This window comes from Pieris rapae, chromosome 19 (assembly GCF_905147795.1).
Source record: "Pieris rapae chromosome 19, ilPieRapa1.1, whole genome shotgun sequence".
In the NCBI taxonomy this organism is placed as follows: Eukaryota; Metazoa; Arthropoda; class Insecta; order Lepidoptera; family Pieridae; genus Pieris; species Pieris rapae.
This window is the reverse complement of record NC_059527.1, coordinates 6,284,202-6,304,917: the sequence shown is the minus strand read 5'-3', so window position 1 is coordinate 6,304,917 and position 20,716 is coordinate 6,284,202. Positions and strand designations below refer to the sequence as shown.

Below are 20,716 nucleotides of genomic sequence, written 5' to 3'. Positions count from 1 at the left end.
CTTAATACTTCTTTCATGAATATTCCGCGATAGCTTTAGTATCGTCTTAAATAGTGGTCATCGATGTCCGGGCTACGTGATACAAAAGTGAGTTGGTGTTGGTGTGAGGAACATGAAACAGCATGATTACGGGTCTGATAGGCAAGAACTAGAAATGCAATTTTAGAAGTAAGCTGCAATTCATTTTATTTGAGATGATGTCATGTAGTGGCATTGTATAGTAAGGTTTTGGTCGAAAGTGTAACTGCACCAACTCCTTTGGGCTTAAGCTATTGTCGTTAGCTTTAGATTAATTGCACCCTACTTACGTTTATAATATAATATAAACGTAGTTGGTCGATAAAATAGTTACGTATTTATGAAATGCCATGGTGCCGACCCGATGTCTACTCGTTGAGGTTAACGAACTCCATTGTGCTCGTTCGCTTCGTGCCATAGTTTAAATCTAGGATTATCAGTTCTTATTGTATTCATAGTGAATGGAGTCGTAAGGACAAGCTATCTTTGTATTTTAACTATTTACATTTATATCACATACACTTAAAAAAAAGAACAAAACAATATTAAACAGATTTAAATATTTTCAAAAAGCCTCACTATTTCTTATAGTAAAGGAACTGGCATTAATTATTAAAAATTCTTGTGTATGTAGGACATATTAAATAGATATTCCATATGTTTCTCTAAACTCAACATCCTTTTTACAGTTCAGTATTTAAAATATATTTGGTGGGTTACGTTCCATTAAAATATAAGACAAAAGCAAGAGATAATACCTAAAAAGAAAATATTGAATAAATTCACAACAAAGTAATGACAAAAAATATGACGTGGTATGGATATGGATAATGGATAATAGTTTAAAATATTATATTACTCAAATAATATAATATTCAATTAATAATCTAATAATATAATAATCAAATAATAATCAACTCATATAATGTTGGTAGTATACACGACATTTATGTAACAGTAGTATAGGCGAGCATGCTACATAGATTTTTATGTGGAATTGTGGGAGTCAAAGCTGGTATACTGATTCCGACAACGGCGCTGGTTGAATTTATCCTGAAGTTTGAATGTTTTTTATAAGTCTACGCCGAATGTATTATCAAAGAATAGAATCGAAAAAGTAAGGCTAAAATCATACCATCCGATGAGCCTTAATCCAGTCTATTTATAAAAACTGATAAAGTTATGTCAATACGATAACCTTCGTTTAAACAGGACTATTGTTGAAGAAGGTCAGACAAGAAGCGAGACAGTCATAAAAACCTATTTAGTGAAACAGTTTACGTGTGCCGACCAAACGTGAATCATAGATTCGAAACGTGATTTATTCATATAACATTGAAACACCTATGAATCCGAAAAATATATTTAGTCTATTTAAACGGAACTATTCAGGAGAATACATGAATAATACGTGTAACACTAGTGGCACAAGGCTGTGACCCTTATACCTGAGAGCGTGAGTTCGAATCACGGCTGTACACCAATTGAATTTTCATCATATTTGCGCAATTAGCACTTGCTCATTCGGTGAAGGCAAACCTTATAAGTAACCAGTAAGTAATAATGTCTCAAAAAAAATTCAGTTCTCTGTAAAGTCGGATTACTGACGATAGTTGATCGTGACGTCATAAGAAAATACAGGTGGAATGGTTGCATTTTTTAAAAGAAAATTTTAATTTTATTTGTTTGATAGATATTTTATATGGTTATAGAGAAGATAAATGGAAATCACAATTGAATTGATAAATATACATTTATTTGTACGCATAAATACAATTACATATGTCATTTTTTTAACGAACGAACGCTGCCAACTTGGCGGCCGATTGTGCCTCTTTGTCGCTCGTTCCGCGTTATCACTTGCACTTCAAGCCTTAAATGGAACGCCTCAGAGCGAGGTAACGCCGCATGCGTCATGTTTTATCGTGCGTGCAGCCGGCTCCATCGAATTATATGACGTTGTCACGTCAAAAATCAATTATATGTGTCAGATAGAATTATGTGAGATGCAATCTGAAATCAAGAACCATTTAGGGTGGTAGCGCTCTTATTATAAATATTATTGCCAACAACCTAACCTATATATATTAGTATACTAATTTTTGTCTAGTGTGTAATATCAAGATTTGTAAATTATATTTCGTGGTATTAGTATTTTTTTGCGCAAATGCTGAAATTCCTTCGTATAAGTAATTTCATAGTACATATACGCAAATGTTGACGAAGAATTTAAACGTCTAAAACTGGGTTTTAAATAAACATTTATAAACAAAAACTAATTTGAATTCAACTTTAACAAATGTATAGAGAGATCTTCAGTCTCTCGATTCATGATAATGGTAACAAAGCAGTTGCTGACGAGTCCAATACTTCAAGGGTCATCTTCTGTCAACGCCCCTTTCGCCGTAAGTTGGCTTGAGTATGTAAAGAAACTCACGTCTAAGCGATATTCACAACTTTCTATAGTCACGATGTCCACAATTTAGAATAAAGATTTAAAAAAAAAAACTCATACGTGGACAATTGCAGTGTAGTACTGAAATTGATTGATTGATGAAATTACACATATGATGTCTCCCTTCATATCGACTTAACCACAGTAAGTAGTTTTGGAAATTTTATGTTCAGAATGGTAAAAAATAATTGACAAAACTCATTGATTTAATAAAGTTGTTCTAATGATACAAGCATTTTAAACAACTAATATTATATATTAGTAAATAGCTTTCATGTGCCAATAGTGATAATTTTGAAACTGCAATATGAAGGTTTTCACTGTACAGCGATTTAGCGTTTGTTAGATTCATTACTAGCGCAAGAGAGATATTCCCTTAGCACCTTAGTCGATGTTCAGAGCTTGTTAGCAGTATTGTTGAATTATTACTTTTAATTATTGGCAATTGTTTTTATGCTTGAGTAACAAAATTCAAATGTTAAGCCAATTTACCTTTAAACGTCTTCGCCCAAGTCGCATTTGATACATCAACAACAGCAGTGTAGACTTGAGCGAGCGATTCAACCCTGTGGTCGTGCGTTCGAATCACGGCTGTGCCCCAATGGAATTTTATGTCTGTGCTAATTTAACACTCGCTCGTACGGTGAAACGAAAATCGACGGCATGTCAGTCACATGAGACTACACCTATTAAAAACTGAATACGAAACACACAGCCAAAAATTTAAATCATTGGAACAAAATACCACAAGCACTTTGACTCATGGTCTGTGTAAATACAAATTGAAATCATTATCTAATCTTATCTGAATGACGTCATAGTAACAGATGTAAAATATGCAGTTTTAGAGTAATACTGTGCAGAAAACATGCAGTGCGGTCCTTAAATATAAGTATATATATAACGTTGTGTTCCCCTCGGGTAATACGTTTGTTATTAGGATTCGTTTATGTTATAAAATATTGCGCTGAGTCATAGTGTTAGCTAATGTGCTGTATTTTATTGTGATTACTGATAAAAATTTAGGTATCAGTGTTTATCGGTTATTTGGTATTACTATGGTAAGGTTTCAAAGCAAGATACACCATTATATACATACAGTATATTTTATATATGTATATAATGTATGTTGTAATGTTTTATAGCTTTGGGTGGTGAATGATTGAAATCGTTTCTATAGTAATTGATTTTCTTATTAACTTAATTAAAAAAGATTAAGTTAAAGAAATTGGTTCTTGTTATGTATAATTTATATTGCTAGGCGTGCTAGGGTAATACGATAGAACTATACAATAATACCTTCATCTTGATCTTTATAGAACGTATAACTAATAAAGCAGCTTTTATGAACTTAGCCAGTGTACACGTAAAGTAGGTCTACCTCTGTATATATGACGTTGTTATATATGGCCTATTGAAAGTAGCCTTTACCATTTTGTGGCTTGGCATTTTTAAACTATACCTAATTGGCTAATCTTCTTTTCAGAAGTGAGTGTGGCGCGGTGAAGAGAGACAGGTCGCGATGACGACCGATATATCGGTGTCCCGCTGGGACCCGTCCATCGGCCATGGGCAGGAGATCATCGATGAGATCGAGTACGATGGCGGCAATTCATCCTCAAGGCTCTTCGAACGATCGCGCATCAAGGCGCTTGCTGGTAAATTATTATAAAACCCATATGAATGTGAAGTGGAAATCGAAAATTCTAGAACTCTAGAAAACTGTTGTTATGTGAAAATAAGTATACAAAAATCTAAAAGATAGAAATAAGAGCTTTATTTTATAATTGTACGAGATAAGGCTATAGATTTTGCTCACTCAAGTTCTCTTAGTTTTATAAGGAATTACTCCTCGCCAGTTTAGACCGACGCAGGCACTCTCATCAACATCTACATTACTTTCATTTAGCATTAGTTTTATAGAGAAATAACATTTAATTATTTTTCATATATTCTATTGTTGTACCACCGCAATGACCCAAGAACCGTACATTTTGGTCCTTCGATCCGGATTCAAATGATGTACAAAACAATGGATGTAGAAATTTCTAAACCATAATATATTGATTATTCTCTCAACTTTATTAGTATAAAGCACTAAATTTGCATTAGATATGAAACATCTAGTGATGTTTGTTGGATCTGGCTAGGCCTTCCTAATTTCCCAGTAATTTGCAAAAATATGCTGTTACTAACATACTTTCGTGTGTGTTTGATTGTCCTCATTTAAACGTGTGTGACGTTTGAGAGCATAAAGAAAATAAAACATAAATATATACATATCCTTCAACAACCGGAAGCTCAACATTCCTTAGAACAAGGGGCCAGTCATAATGCGAAAAAGTATTTTTTTTAAATATGACCCCACAAAATTTACCAAGTTATATACCGTAACGAATGCCGACCCATGTTTCAATAAGTGATCAGGGTACGCCGTTACTGTAAATACTATTAAATTATTGCGTCAACTTAACGACAGATGGACGACTTATGTGACGAGGTAACGGCGGTTTTAATTAGTCATAATCAAGCCATAAAATTTTTATTACTTGAATATAAAAGTGTTTAGGGGTGAAAGTTTAATAATATCGTTTATTCAAATTTTATTCAAAAAAATATTGTTTTTCGTAAAATTTATGTTCACCATACTGCCATGCATTTTAGAATATATAGATTGTAACTTACTATAGAATTATACATTTATCTTAATATATATAAATTACGTGTCACGTTGTTTGGACTCCTAAACTACCGAACTGATATCAATCGAATTTGCACACCGTATGCAGTTTGATCTAACTTGAAAGATAGGATAGCTTACATCTCAATTTATACACTCAATATTATTTTATTGCAAATATTTGTTTATTATTTGATACAATTCTAACAGATGGCGCTGTGTTAAAAGTACCAACGTTTCACATTAGTTCTCCAACCGTTTTCCTTGAATAGTTTACCTTTGTAATACAAAAATGTATAACAAAAACCTAAGCCACAGCAACGCTTGGCCGGGTCTGCTAGTATATATATATAATACGGTGTGCTTTAATAAATAAATATGGAATAATTGCACTGTTTCAGAGAGATCAATTAAGTATATAATATATGGTCACTTACAAACAATATGCATTTCTTAACGGTGTGTAACGATTACAATATAGTGATAAAGTTGTGATATGGCTAGTAGTTATTGTTAAACTGATAACGGTTGTATTACAGCAATTTATTTATGATTTCATAATATCCAGCTTCATTGAATACATCAAAGCTTGTATAATACAAATTATTATTAACTCTGGACTTATCAATTATTGTGAGGTGATTTCCTTTTTCCCTATAAATAGTACGTATGCTAAACATTTGGTTTATTAAATATTGTATTTGGTGTCTCGGTTTGGAATACACCAACAACGCGGTTATCAGATGCGAGGTATCTGATAAAAAAAACTCAGGTTATTATCGTGAGGAACATTATGCGCCAAGACGCTCTCACGATAGTCACGTGTTTCTCTAGAAATATGAATTTGATTTGTCTCCGGTATCTGTTAGAGTTATGCTTTGCTAGAAATGTGATGGGATTGGATATTGACAATTAAATAACCCAAGTTTATCAATATTAAACCGGTTGACGACATCTGGAGCGTGCGTGTCGAATATCCTTGTCCTGTGGCTGTATTTTGTCGCTCTAATTGCTGCTCTTTAGCCTCGCAGTTCAGTCTGTGTTGGTGATATGACATCGACGGAGTGTTACGATCTCATAAAGAGAGGAATAGATATTGAAGTGCCCGGCTTGGAGCTTTACTATGATAAAGTGGTTTTGGAACTTAGAGGTGCGTTTGGATTGCAGTTGAGGATCAGTGCGAATAGGGCGCGGTTCGGAATTTGGCGCTCGTTGCTTAGACACGTTGCTATAGTATTTTTATGGGGCAGATATTGCTTACTGGCGAACTAGTATGCAATGCCTAAGCGGGAAAACTATTGACCGCCGCCCATAGTCGGTTACAAAGGAACTAAACGGTAGTTTTAATGATCTAGAGGCAAACTCTATCTACTGTCCTGTTGTTAAAAATATTTATGCAATAGACGAATATCCGCTGAATGTTCGCGGCCTATTATCGAGGAATTTGTATTAAAGGCACGAAAGAACTTTGAGATCATAAAAAAATTACTTACGCTGTTCTGCATAAGTTCATTCCGGTCTAGTTCCGCTTGTGTGCGGACATTTGATAGTCTTATATTACGTGCAATATTATTTACTGATGTGGGCCCAGTTGGTGATATGTCGCTGGACGCGGCTGGCTGTGAGCATTCGGGGACAAAGCTGAGATGCCCACGTCCCGGTTTACCACATTGGCGGTTGATGTGTTTACGTTCTTTCTTATTTTCTATTGCACTTGCGGTAAAATTGTGATTCTTAAGGTACCTCTGAACATCGGGTCAGATGTATGGTTTCCCTCGGAAAAGTTCTAAGTTTGCTTGTGTTAAACTACGTGACCAAATTGTACGTTTTACGTCATTTCTTAAGGGAATTAGAGTCGATGTGATTATTGTGGGAGCTATTTTCAAGATTGTCCAATATTGACATTCCGGTATATATTTCCAGACGAACGAGAGAGCGTCCAAAAGAAGACGTTCCAGAAATGGGTGAATTCTCACTTGGTGCGGGTGGGGTGCCGTATCGGCGACCTCTATGTGGACATGCGAGATGGCAAGAACCTCATCAAACTACTCGAAGTTCTCTCGGGAGAGAGATTGGTAAGTTTTAGATTGTTTATTCGTTTTGAAAGGTATACTGATATTCTAGTAAAAAGAAGTTCAATTATTGTTTATAATGTCGCATAAATCTTAATTATTTATTGTATACTATAGTAACCTTTATTTTCTGAATATGTATATTCAGAAAATAAAGGTTACTATAGTGTGATGGACAGTACATTAAGTAAATAGATTAAGAACTTATATACCTACTAACCCCAACGATATATATAACATATAATTGTAATTATTCTATTGCACGTATAAAACGATATAAACCCATTCAAATATCGGCGGCGAAATCTCAGAGGTCGGAAATAAAACGAAACATCGGCAAGTTCTGTTTGTACGTCTGTCCACTCACATTTAAATTCCTTGTTTCCTTTCACCATAATATAGGCATAAAGGTGGGCTGATGAATTAATAGAAATTGCAGGAACAAACTGGCTGACTATTATTGGTAAAGATAGTAGACATCTGGCCAGGGTTGGACCTAAGAGGGGTCCATATCTACGCGACTAATTACTAATAACATTTAAGGAAAAACAGTCTTCTATATTATATAGTCGTAAAAACTGATAGTTGTAAAAGCCGATGACGTTGTTATGAAGTACCTAATAATAATTATTGTATGTGTATTACATACTCATGAATGAAATAAAACTACATTTTATTTATTTCACATGAAGATTATAATAAAAAGACATGACGTAATGAATTATCATTTTCTTACATTAACAAAATCAGTTGTTTTTTTATAAGGCGGTCTAATAGAATCCAGCCGGGATTTTTCATTTTGGTCAATATAACCGGTTGTTGTTCTAAACAATGTAAACGGTTTTGACTGTACTAACATTTGAAATGGAATTTAAGAATAATGGAAAAAAGCGCTGCATTATTATTACATGCTCATCTACTCTTGTGATGTCATTGATAACTTAAATTTATTTACAGCCTCGACCAACGAAAGGCAAGATGCGTATTCACTGCTTGGAGAATGTTGACAAAGCTCTGCAGTTCCTGCGGGAACAACGAGTACACCTGGAGAACATGGGGTCTCATGACATAGTCGATGGAAACCCTCGACTTAACCTCGGACTTATATGGACCATTATTTTGCGGTTCCAGGTAATTCAGTTGTAATAAATAACAGATGGCGCTGTAACTGATTTTAATACTTTTCTATTTAAGATCTATTTCTATTTTATAAAGAAGATGTTTTAGATTTTTACGGGTACAATGGGACTTGATTATTTTTAAGTTTTCTTTTCATAAATTGGTTAGACACTCTTAGAAAATCGACGGCTATAAAAGAACTCTGCTGTCTGCAACTGTGATGTGGTTTCATTAGAAAAATTTAATCAAGTATCAATTGGTATAGAAAAATCACAATTTTACAATTATTTGCTTGAATTTAAATGTATAAAGTTGTTCGCTGTTTCGCACGTTAGCACCTACGTTACAACCTAGGTTATCAAAGGAGTTTAAATTCAGACGGATTTCCTTTTACATTTAAGTCAATTAACGTAATGTAACTAACAACATTTTAACAATAAACCTTTGTTATTTTTTTCTTTATTTTTATATTACTTAAATAGTTTTGTATTGTTTATTTTTTGTTTATGTTAGGGTTGTCTCAGAAATAGGTTTTAGCAGTAAGTCCATTTACATTGTATGAGTGTAGTGCTGGTAGAAATGTAACCTTTATATTTGAACACACATGTATTTTTAAACTTATTAAATTAATACAATGTATCGTTTAATACTAGGTTTGCCATTAGCTCGTGATAACGACTCCCGTCTCCCGCGCAGTGTTGCCAGTCCCCACAATTGTCTTTATTTTTTTTTAAATTAATTGACTCGCGTAAATTTGACATTAAAAGTAATAATGCCTTAATCATTTTGATCCTTGCATAAATTCACTTGCAGATTCAAGACATTACAATTGAAGAGACCGATAATAAAGAAACGAAATCGGCGAAGGACGCTCTGCTACTCTGGTGTCAGATGAAGACGGCTGGTTACAACAACGTCAATGTTCGTAACTTCACAACGTCCTGGCGCGATGGTTTGGCCTTCAATGCGATCATTCACAAGCATAGACCAGATTTGATTCAGTTTGAAAAACTGCACAGAAGTAATCCGATGCACAACTTGAACAATGCCTTTAATGTTGCTGAAGATAAGTTGGGGCTTACCAAGCTGCTTGATGCTGAAGGTAGGATTTGATAATAGTTGATTTGGATGCCTTTAAGTATTACGTATACGAATTTGGAGATAGAGGTGGAGAATTAAAAAAAAAAGTCATGTAACTTTGTATGTTTTAATAGGGGCGAAACTGTATTTTTATTACGTACATACTGGAACGAGTATTTACGTTATGCAAATTACGTACGTATACGCAGAATGAACGAGAAAATAAAAGTAAAATAAAGTTAAAAAATTTACCTATAGTTAATTTATATATAGTAGATTAACCAACTCATTTATAAAAAATAATTCATTGTAATTGCACCAGTTTTATTAGTTTAAATTAATCACCTGTCTCTCTTAATCGCAACGTAAACACAATTGGAAGGAAAGAGACAACAGTTATTACTAGTGAAATTGGACAGTTGAATAAGTGGTTTATGGAACTCGTCTTATAAAAGTTTGTGAGGTTATCAAAAATAGTGACAATTAAAAGCACCTTTAATAGCTTGGATGGGGGTATCTTCAATGTTTTTTAATACTGAAAATCAACATGACGTTTCTCTAGCAACCATTTTATGACGACACCGAATACCCATTGTAACATTGATCAGAAGGATTATGTTCGCTTCATTCCTAATGTGACCAGACGTCCCGTTTTGAACGGGACTGTCCCCAATTACAATTACGGGTGTCCCCAAAATGAACTGAAGGACGCAAAATTGTCCCGTTTTCAAAAACCGCTGGAAAATTTAAGCAGTAGAATGTAAAAAAATGTGCCAAAAGTTTCAGTCGTATTTGCAATCGTCACCAGCTATATTAAAACAAATTTGTTCTTCTGGTAAATATTAATATAATTAAACATTTTAAGTACCTAACTTCTAAGCGAACTAACTTTAGAATAGTGTTTTTTTCCTTACTACTTTTTTAAACCAATGTCCCATTTTGGGTTAAAGAATAAATGGTCATTTCATTAGTTCAAACGCACATTTTTTACAGATATCGCGGTTGAGCACCCTGACGAGAAGTCCATAATAACATACGTGGTGACGTACTACCATTACTTCAGCAAGATGAAGCAAGAAACTGTTCAAGGGAAGCGTATTGGCAAAGTTGTGGGCATCGCTATGGAGAATGAGAAGATGATGCAGGAGTACGAGACACTTACTAGGTGAGACTGATCAAAATATTTTTATTTTATATTTTTATTTCTACTAAGGTTACACTAAAATATAATATATATTATAATTAATGTATAGTATATATGGAAATCAATAAAAAAATAAAAGCTAGCCGGAAATGTGCATACTCGCTTGCGAAACTAATTAAATTATATATTTTAATATTTTTATCATAATTTTTATGAAAATTTGATTATGAAAATTGTATAATATAACAATTTTTTATTATTTTTTTATAAATATTTTTTATTATTTTTTTTTTTCACTACATTTTTCTATCTTAACAGTAATTACTAATACGATATCCAAATAACTCCCACACCAACTATTCTAGATAAAAACATTAAAAATATTTATATCCTTTATATTATTTTAATTTTAACACAGTGATCTTCTGCAATGGATCGAGCGTACCATCGAAGCCCTCGGAGACAGAACATTCGCTAACTCATTGGAGGGAGTGAGACAACAACTGATTCAGTTTGCTAACTATCGTACTGTGGAGAAACCGCCCAAGTGAGTCACTTTATATGCTGTCATATTGTATAGCCATTTAAGCAACAATTTGCTTAATTTATTGAATATACTGTAAAGTCTGATTAATGCTAAAATTACATTTTAAACCTATAAAAACAGCTCAATCTATATAAGTATGTAATTTAAATATTATAATAATTATCATAATAATTACTGATAGGAACAGTTAATTTATTTATAATTGTTGTGAAAACTTATGGTCTATATACACTTTAAATTTTTTATAACCTTCCCATTGAAAACTGCTCTATATACGCTTAAGCCATCACCACAATTAAACAATATAAAAAACATATAATTATAGCAATACGCTATGCTCCAATGACGTTTACCTAATACTCATCTTTTCCCACAGGTTTGTAGAGAAAGGAAACTTGGAAGTACTCTTATTCACTCTCCAGTCTCGTATGCGAGCGGCCAATCAGAAGCCGTATACGCCACGCGAGGGTCGTATGATACACGACATCAATCGTGCTTGGGAACGCCTTGAGAAGTCGGAGCACGAACGGGAATTGGCTTTGAGAGAAGAGTTGATAAGACAGGAGAAGTTGGAGCAGTTGGCTGCTAGGTATGTTTAGATGGTTCCATATTGAACGCAAATATTATGGATATTTGATTTTCCGTTTGTAACGTTACTTGTCAACTCTGCATTAGAGTTGTTAAAAATAAATTGATACTTAAACGAAAATTTGATACGTTGTAGACAATTTAATAAGTCATTTAGATTAAAAAAAACAGCTTTCAGTCGAACGTAGGTCAAAAATGTATCGAAAAAAGCATAGTTAGCATGTTAGTATAATCTCTTCTCATATTTATGCCAAATATTAGTAAAATGTGCGGCCTATCTATTTACCCACAACACACTAGTGTGTTCTGGGTAACTAGATAAAATGTTGGTTAACTATAATATACAAAAATAGAAAGGCCACACATTTTACTAGCGATAGATGAATGTCACAACCCTTTTGTCATGAATACAGTTTTTATTTTGGAAATAAAATATTTAATTGCATAATCAAAAAATGCGTTTCTCGCACGGCGCGTGCACGCTGGAGTACGTATTTGAAATTAATTTTAATTTCAAATACGTACTCCAATGTCTTCAACGTTGAATGGGCAAAAACAATCCTAGCTCAGTTTGCAGTGGTGTTTTAATTAATAATCTTTTTTATTTCAGATTCAATCGCAAGGCTCAGATGCGTGAAACATGGTTATCTGAGAACCAACGATTGGTCAGTCAAGATAACTTTGGCTTCGATTTAACAGCAGTGGAGGCGGCAGCTAAGAAGCATGAAGCTATCGAAACTGATATCTTCGCGTACGAGGAAAGAGTCCAGGCTGTGGTCGCTGTTTGTGGGGAACTACAGGCCGAAAGGTGGGTTGATGTGTATATTATATATGAAAGATTTATGGGTCACTACATAGTATAAAACAAAGTCGCTTTCTCTGTCCCTATGTCCCTTTGTATGCTTAAATCTTTGAAACTACGCAACGGATTTTGATGCGGTTTTTTTAATAGATAGAGTGATTCAAGAGGAAGGTTTATATGTATAATATCATCCAATAAATAGTGGAGAAGTACTGTTACTTTTGAGGTTTCTAATGTGATGTCGTAAATAATTACATTTTTTCCGCTTACATTGCAAACGCAGGCTGAACCCTACGAGTTTAATCAAAATAATGTACTAAGTATTGTACACATTGAAAAGGTCAACAGAAAAGTCCGTGATGGTATATGTCTATATGATATATGTCGCGTATATTATCGGAGCTTTCCAGCGACGGAAATAACAATACATAATAAAAACCTGCTTTTCATCAGCATTGCACCCGTGCGAAGCTGGGGCGGGTCACTAGTTTACAATAAAGGGATATCATAATTACAGAAAATAATTTGTGAAAATATTAACTTTGCTTATTTAAAGGTATTGGGAGCTATGTGTTACTAATAAAAATATTTTTTTCAATATTATGAAAGCAATTAAAACAAATACTAAGCTATTTATCTATTTTTCGGGACTTTTCAACACATAATTGTGGGTTTTAGGTAAAAAAAATTAACATAACGTTTATCTTAGGGGAGAGGGTACAGAAATCCATCGCGGCGCGTTACGAACGATTAATAACGTACGATAATACTTCGATGATTGTAGATCTATTAAAAGGTTAAGTTTACAGTGATATTTGTTTATATTATAATAATGAAAGTAAAAAATAAGACTATTTGAAATATATAATTTATTAATTGCAGGTATCATGACATTGAGCGTGTGTGCGCTCGTCGCGACAACGTACTACGTCTGTGGGCGTATTTGCTCGAGTTGCTTCGTGCACGCCGAGCTCGTCTTGAACTAAGCCTGCATCTGCAACAGAACTTCCAGGTATTAGGAGATTTATTCAGATCTTTTTTAATATCCAGTATTCCAGAAATTAGTAATTTTGACTGATATTGATGGAAAGAGAATTATGAAAAAAATCATCAGAATATTTTTAATTTTTATTTTTATACAGTTTTAGTGTTGTTAACTTGTTGTTACATAAATTACGAATACCTACCAAATTTAAACAGGAAATGCTGTACATCCTGGACTCCATGGAAGAAATCAAGATGCGTCTCCTGACCGATGACTACGGCAAACATTTGATGGGAGTGGAGGACTTGCTGCAGAAGCATGCATTAGTTGAAGCTGACATCAACGTATTGGGAGAACGTGTGAAGGTATTAAAACTTTTTTTATAGATTAGGGGGGCAAACCTACTTTTAGTGGATGCGTTGCCGGCTTTTGAAGGAGGAGTATGCTCTCCTTTTAATCTCTCAAAGATTTGAAAATGTGTTGTATAGGATTGCAAGTAATTCATTCTCTGTATTACCTTATTATCTCGATTGATGAATATATTATAGTAGTCGAAAATTGTTGTACTACAATAGTCTGCGGGCTAATTTCCTTTTAATATGAAAAATAACTGTGTAATTATATATCTTGGAGAATTATCCCACTCCATTGATATTCACAGCGCTTTTAGTGGGCGTCATTTGGGTAGTGTTGGCACATAATACACGAATAATTATCGTACAATATTTGATTAAGATTGATTCCTATCAACAGTATAAATAAAAATCTCGCTTTTAATCACAATATACCCGACCCAACTTGGTCTAACGTCTCATGGTCCCAAGTTGTTCTCCAAGGTTTAACAAGTAAAAAAAATAAAAAGGAAATGAACTGGTTAAATTATTTTAAGTAATTAACTTTGTTATGGAAGAGCTGGGAACCCTAACACAGGTATATTTACTTAAAAGGGTTCCCAAATCTTACACTATGAAAAGAAAGATGTACCAACTTAAATGAATAAAGACTTAAAAAAAAAAAAAGCAAGTCAAGATGGCGTCTCGACTACACTCTAGTTTCGACACTTGCTGAGCTGTGATTGGTCATAAAAATAGTAGGTATTAAACTTAAATTGTCTCTTTATCAGGTCGTAGTAGGTCAATCTCAGAGATTCCTGGAGCAAGAGGAAGGTGGATACCGTCCATGTGACCCTGCCATCACCGTAGAGAGAATTCAGCAGCTGGAGAATGCATATGCTGAACTGGTTCATCTGGCTGTTGAGAGAAGGTTAGTAGTATTTAAAAAGTCTTCATCAAAAGCCTAATGCATTATTCATACAGATCTTAATATATATATTTCTTTTGTGCGTGTGTATGTGACTGAACTCCTCCTAAACGACTGGACCAATTTTGATGAAATTTTTTGTGTGTGTTCGTGGAGATTCGAGAATGGTTTAGATTCACAATTTTATCCGCTGGACAATGTTTTTTTTAATTAATTAGTAGTTGTTGATTTTGGAATGTTTTACATTGGATCCGACAGACGGCGCTACCATCGCACTGTCAAATTTTAAATAATATTCGAATTTTAATTTTAGTCTGTCCCGAAATTTAAAAAAAGTTTGGTTATCATTGTGTTATTGTAGACCATGTGCTGGATCGTTAGATATTGTCATAACATTTGAATAATAATTTTCATCAAAATGGTCCAGAATGTTTTAGCTTATTAAAAAAAGTTTGAAATTTTGAAATTAAAGACGTATAGACAGGACAACGTCTGTCGGATCCGCTAGTATATTATAATTACTGTTATTATCCTTATTTACCGACTTTAAAAAGGAGCAGTTTATCAATATAAAGTGTAAGTTAACACAATTAAAAATAATTAACCCAAAACACTTTTTTAAAAATAATTTAATAATAAAAAATTCAATTTTAATAAAATTAATTAATTGCAATTTTGATTTGTAGGAAGCGACTTGAAGACAGCCGTAAATTGTGGCAGTTCTACTGGGACATGGCTGATGAAGAGAACTGGATTAAGGAGAAGGAGAGGATCGTCTCCGTTGATGACATTGGACATGATCTTACTACGGGTAAGTGTGTTGCAAAGTATCTTGCATTTAGAGTTTAACTTTGACTTGAATTTGAATGGGGTTTATTAACCGAATTAAAAAAATTGTTTTTCAATTCGACATGTTTTTTTGTTTATATTGCTACGTATAAATCAGTTTAATTGCCTTTTAACTGAAGGACAATCAAAACCTTTTTTCTATTTCTTTTTTAAATATCTTTCTTCCAAGGGTCCGAAAAACAAAATATTTACTAACATTATAAGCTTTACATACATTCACCATACAGAAGATATTCTTAATGTGCAAAAATAGTTTAATTATAAATTGTCTATCGTAGAAATGATACGCAGTTAATATGTCAAAAGGAAGACAATGTCAACTGTAAATATGTTGTTTATTTACCTGTTATTATTATAAAGTTTGGCTTTCTTTCTATCTATTTAAAAAAACGTAAAGACAATTCAGAAAGTGGTGAGTTATTTATTAGTATGATATATGATATATATATATATATTAGTCTTTTAGGTTGGAGATACATTAGAACCGAATTTTTATGAGCAGTATTTTTAATTTAATTTAATTCATTATAATATTACATTTTTTTGAATAACATTTTTGTCAGATCGTCTTTATTACACAATTAAGCCGGTCTAAATCGACGAAAAAATCTATTTTTTTTAAGAAAATTCTTCTAGGAATGTCGCAATAAGTTATATTTTTTTTTTAGTTTACCTGCTGATATCCAAGCACAAGGCGCTGGAAGCGGATGTGGCATCTCACGAGCCGCAATTGATGGATGTGGCCGCTGTTGGAGACGAACTCATCTCGCAGGGACACTTTGGAGCCGATAGGATACAGGTACTTAGATAACATTTTGCTGAATTTCTTTCATTCATTTACTAATCCTGTGTTGTTCCCACGAGTAGGTAAGTGCGTGCTAAGAGCACCATGCCACCTGCTGATAGAGGACAAATCTTTGTTTTTAATTTATTTTAGTTTTTCTTATTACTCAAGATGTCATATGGAACATAGTGTAATGATTGCAGCTCCTTACAAACGTTGTGTAAAAGAAAAAACTTGGCGATTAAAAAGAGTGGCGGAGAGTTTATTGTTAAGTTTTTCCCTTCCGTTCTACGCCCTTGATTTGAGAACTAGCAGTAAATGTAAAATTAGAAGCATTTAATGTATATTTCTTTTTTTGACGTTCATAAATGTACATTATGTTACCTACATGAATAAATGAAAAAAATCAGCTTGTCTCTTGACAAATGTCTTCTCCAAATGTCACCATGTTGATCTATCCTTCGTTCTTCTATTCTACTCCGGCTTACCTTCATATATCGTTCTCTCAATGCCTCATCTGCTACTCTTTCCATCACTATGATGTATGTTAATTCTTCCCTTTCTCTTACTTGTGTCCAGCACATTTGTATGCTTAATTAAGTCTTAAATAAGTTATACTTTTTATCGTATTTGACAAACCTTATCTATTCTTATATTTTCTTCTATACAAATATAGTTTAGAAATATAATGAGTTTCTGATTTGTATAGTTCGTACTTTCGTTTAATTCCAATACTAACACACTTCTTCACGTATTGGGAAATATCTCGATAGGTGGTAGCTGGTAGCATGACGGTACAAAAAAACTTACTTAAAAAGCGTTCACTTGTGGAACGATAGATCGAGAAACAAATATTTTATTATTTAAAGAAAATAGCACTAAGTCCACCCTGCATAACACTACTCTTTAGCGCTGATATAGCATAATTGGGGATCGCGTTGTACAAAATCTCGGATGCCGAGATCGCAATTACACGTAGATCACCAGTGAAACCCCTTTCGATCTAATTAAATTTTCTTTACAGGAGCGTCTCCGAGACATCCTGTCGCAATGGAACCACCTTTTGGATGTGGTGTCTCTCCGTAACAACCGATTGGATGCGGCTGTACGTTATCACCAGCTGTTCGCTGACGCTGATGATATTGACCAATGGATGCTTGATACTTTGCGGTAAGAATATATAATCCAACAGTATACATTGTTTTTCTGTGTATTTCGGTTGTACTTTTTTTCATAAAATCAATCAATATTATACATAGTAATATAATATATAGATATATTTGTATCTTTTTTATAATTATATAGATTCATATCTTAACGACTTTTTAAATTGTTTCTCATAGTAGATTTTGTCCTAAACGAAATGAAAAATATATTTTTGTATACAATTTTAATTTATTTTTCAACATAGTTGCTTCGATACGATTATAGCGGTAATAAATTTTGGTAACATTTCTATAGTATGATTTTTCTTTAGTCTCAAACTAGTAAATAAAACGTTGAAATAAAAAATAAGTCTTCAATTATTAGGATATTATAATACATAGAATGTATGAATTACTTTTATGTTTGTACATTTTTCCTTTTTCTTCTTAGGTTGGTTTCATCCGAAGACACTGGTGTAGATGAGGCTCAAGTGCAGAGTCTATTGAAAAAACACAAAGACGTTACAGACGAGCTGAAACACTATGCCAACGTTATTCAACAACTTAAGCAACAAGTGAGTTATTGTTTTTACATATAACGATTTACATAACCAACAATAAGCTGGCTAATGCTCAAATCCTGTTAGAGCCAAGAGTAAAAAAAACAAAAAAAAAATCTCACATTTTCACATAAGCCTTTTAAATTAACAAATATTCACAAGTACCATATTTTTTATTGTATCTAAATGAAAGTAAGAGTTTATACAAATCAAGTTAATGTTTCCATCTAACACCAATAAGTTTTAACTATAAGTAATTTAATTTCAACGATATTCAAGTCACAAAAGAAGAATAAAAGAAGAAAGAGAGAAGAAGAAAAGAAGTTGTCTTACCATTGCCATTAAAAAGATTTTAAGAGTAAAAAATCCCAAATGTATTTAGGACATTTACAATTATTTGCGGTAGCCCACTTCTTGGCTTTCTGTTAGTTGTATTAATCATTTTTAACTTACTTATTGGCTAGTAATATTCAAACATTACTGTGAAATACTAATAAAATGTCCATATATCTGAAAAGAGTACACAATTTTGTGATGCAGAAGAATTTATATAACTCTTAAAGATATGAATATAATATAATTTCACGATTAGAAATTGTTTTATCAGTATGTATATATGTAAATAAATTACAGGCAAGCGAACTTAGTCCGGAAGACGCGAGCAGCGCTGAAGTACGCGATCGTTTGGGAGCAATGGACGCGCGTCTCAACGAGCTCTCGGAACTCGCACGTCTACGCAAGCAGCGTCTACTCGACGCCCTGTCTTTGCACAAGCTGTTGGCTGAAGCTGATGCGGCGGACCAATGGATTGCGGAGAAGGATCGAATGCTGGATACTATGCATCCACCGAAGGATATTGACGATGTGGAGATTATGAAACACAGGTTAGCTTAAAGAAGAGTATTTGGGAAGTAGCTATTTTAAAATCCAATAGTTAATGTTATACAATAATGATAATTTGTTATATGGAAAACTTCGTTATAAATATAGTAAAAGGTATAGGAAATCTGTGCGTTTGTGCTTTCAGGAACGAATATTTTTTGTATTAAAACGGAAAGATTTGCCTCCGGTACTAACTTGAGTGATAATAAACATGCAAATTCAGTGGGTTAAACTTGAAATTACATAATATTATAAAATTACTTTGGTTTTCTCACTACTATGATGTAAAACAATTTAGACAACAGAGAATTCAGTCGCTATAGAGCTTTAGAGAGTTATACTGTACTAGCTGAACTGGCAAACGTCGTTTTGCCATGTATATCATTTATGGTTATTGTGCCTCACTCGACATAGATAGGTATAGTGTGTCGCGGACTTTTTTGTAGGTATTTATAAGATCTACAGTTACTTAGAACATTTTATGGTTCTATCTTTAATAGTTTAGGCAGGGTACTCAAAATAAGTAACTTTTTTGGTTGATTTTTTACACCTTGTGTCCGAAAAACGCTAATATCTTACGGAACCCTATTTTTGTTCAAAATTAAATATAGCTTATATTACTCGTGGATAATGTAGCTTTCGAATGGTGAAGGAATTTTTAAAATCGGTCCAGTAGTTTATGAGCCTATTCAATTCATACAAACAAACAAACAAACAAACAAACAAAAAATCAAACCTTTCCTCTTTATAATATTAGTATAGATTTATACTGTATTTATTTGGAAAGAGAGACAAAACCTTTTAAAAAAGTAGCAGATTTTCACAATTTTTTTTTGGCAGATACGATGGCTTCGACAAGGAGATGAACGCTAACGCGTCAAGAGTGGCTGTGGTGAACCAGTTGGCTCGTCAGCTCATTCACGTGGAACACCCTGAGGCACCGCGTATTACAGAAAGACAGGCTCAGCTCAACCAGGCCTGGAGTGGGCTTAGGGAGAAGGTAAATATATTTGTTTAGTTTTAATTTCAGTAAAGCCTCCGAGAGGGGCTGTCAAATATCGCCATAATAAGTTAGAAGTCCTGGATTGAATTTTCGGTAAATAAAAGATTCTGGTATGATCACACAGGTTACATGCTCGTTATAAATACGATCACAGATATGCATTCCCATGACCAATTAAAGTTAAAGTATGCAAGTATCCACGCAATTTTTGGAGATTTCGTTTTTCTATACCCAATGTAAAATGTTTCATAACCACCCAGTGATTCTTTATACCTAGATGTTATCATTATGTGGTGTAACAAACCGCAAAGTCGAAAAATATATTAACAATAACGTAACGTTTTACATGAGGGGGAAACCCCCCACCCCCAATTCGTTACATAATACTTAAACGCTCCCTAGATGATTCCAACCATATAAAACTAATTAAGAAAATGATTTGCTGTTGTCTTCGCTCACTGTACACCAAAGTGAGACAGCAATAAGATTTCTGATCATACCTATACCTTTTGAAACATTTAAGAATTATTAATGATTCCAACCACATAAAAACTAATTAAGAAAATGATTTGCTGTTGTCTTCACCAAAGTGAGACAGCAATAAGACTTCTGATCATACCTAAGCCTTTTGAAACATTTAAGAATTATTAATGATTCCAACCATATAAAAACTAATTAAGAAAATGATTTGCTGTTGTCTTCGCTCACTGTACACCAAAGTGAGACAGTAATAAGACTTCTGA

The 20,716-nt window shown here is 33.5% G+C and overlaps 1 protein-coding gene across 12 annotated transcripts in view; it reads left to right on the top strand.

The window, feature by feature from the left end:
• Nucleotides 1-20,716, top strand: part of LOC111001309 (spectrin beta chain) — a 63,453-nt gene that overhangs the window by 22,736 nt on the left and 20,001 nt on the right. For 10 of the 12 annotated variants that reach the window (XM_045632325.1, XM_045632336.1, XM_045632333.1 and 7 more), the window contains exons 2-18: nucleotides 3,960-4,131; nucleotides 7,077-7,228; nucleotides 8,183-8,356; nucleotides 9,158-9,446; nucleotides 10,418-10,589; nucleotides 10,987-11,115; nucleotides 11,492-11,704; nucleotides 12,314-12,511; nucleotides 13,388-13,517; nucleotides 13,706-13,855; nucleotides 14,614-14,753; nucleotides 15,437-15,561; nucleotides 16,268-16,398; nucleotides 17,408-17,553; nucleotides 17,980-18,103; nucleotides 18,722-18,972; nucleotides 19,811-19,970. In XM_045632325.1, coding sequence (XP_045488281.1) covers nucleotides 3,996-4,131; nucleotides 7,077-7,228; nucleotides 8,183-8,356; nucleotides 9,158-9,446; nucleotides 10,418-10,589; nucleotides 10,987-11,115; nucleotides 11,492-11,704; nucleotides 12,314-12,511; nucleotides 13,388-13,517; nucleotides 13,706-13,855; nucleotides 14,614-14,753; nucleotides 15,437-15,561; nucleotides 16,268-16,398; nucleotides 17,408-17,553; nucleotides 17,980-18,103; nucleotides 18,722-18,972; nucleotides 19,811-19,970 — 2,820 coding nt within the window. In that variant the 5' untranslated portion in view covers nucleotides 3,960-3,995. Of the gene's footprint in view, nucleotides 1-3,400; nucleotides 3,535-3,959; nucleotides 4,132-6,168; nucleotides 6,304-7,076; nucleotides 7,229-8,182; nucleotides 8,357-9,157; nucleotides 9,447-10,417; nucleotides 10,590-10,986; nucleotides 11,116-11,491; nucleotides 11,705-12,313; nucleotides 12,512-13,387; nucleotides 13,518-13,705; nucleotides 13,856-14,613; nucleotides 14,754-15,436; nucleotides 15,562-16,267; nucleotides 16,399-17,407; nucleotides 17,554-17,979; nucleotides 18,104-18,721; nucleotides 18,973-19,810; nucleotides 19,971-20,716 lie in introns of those variants that run through there. The other 2 variants (XM_045632326.1, XM_045632328.1) reach the window with 2 other exon arrangements.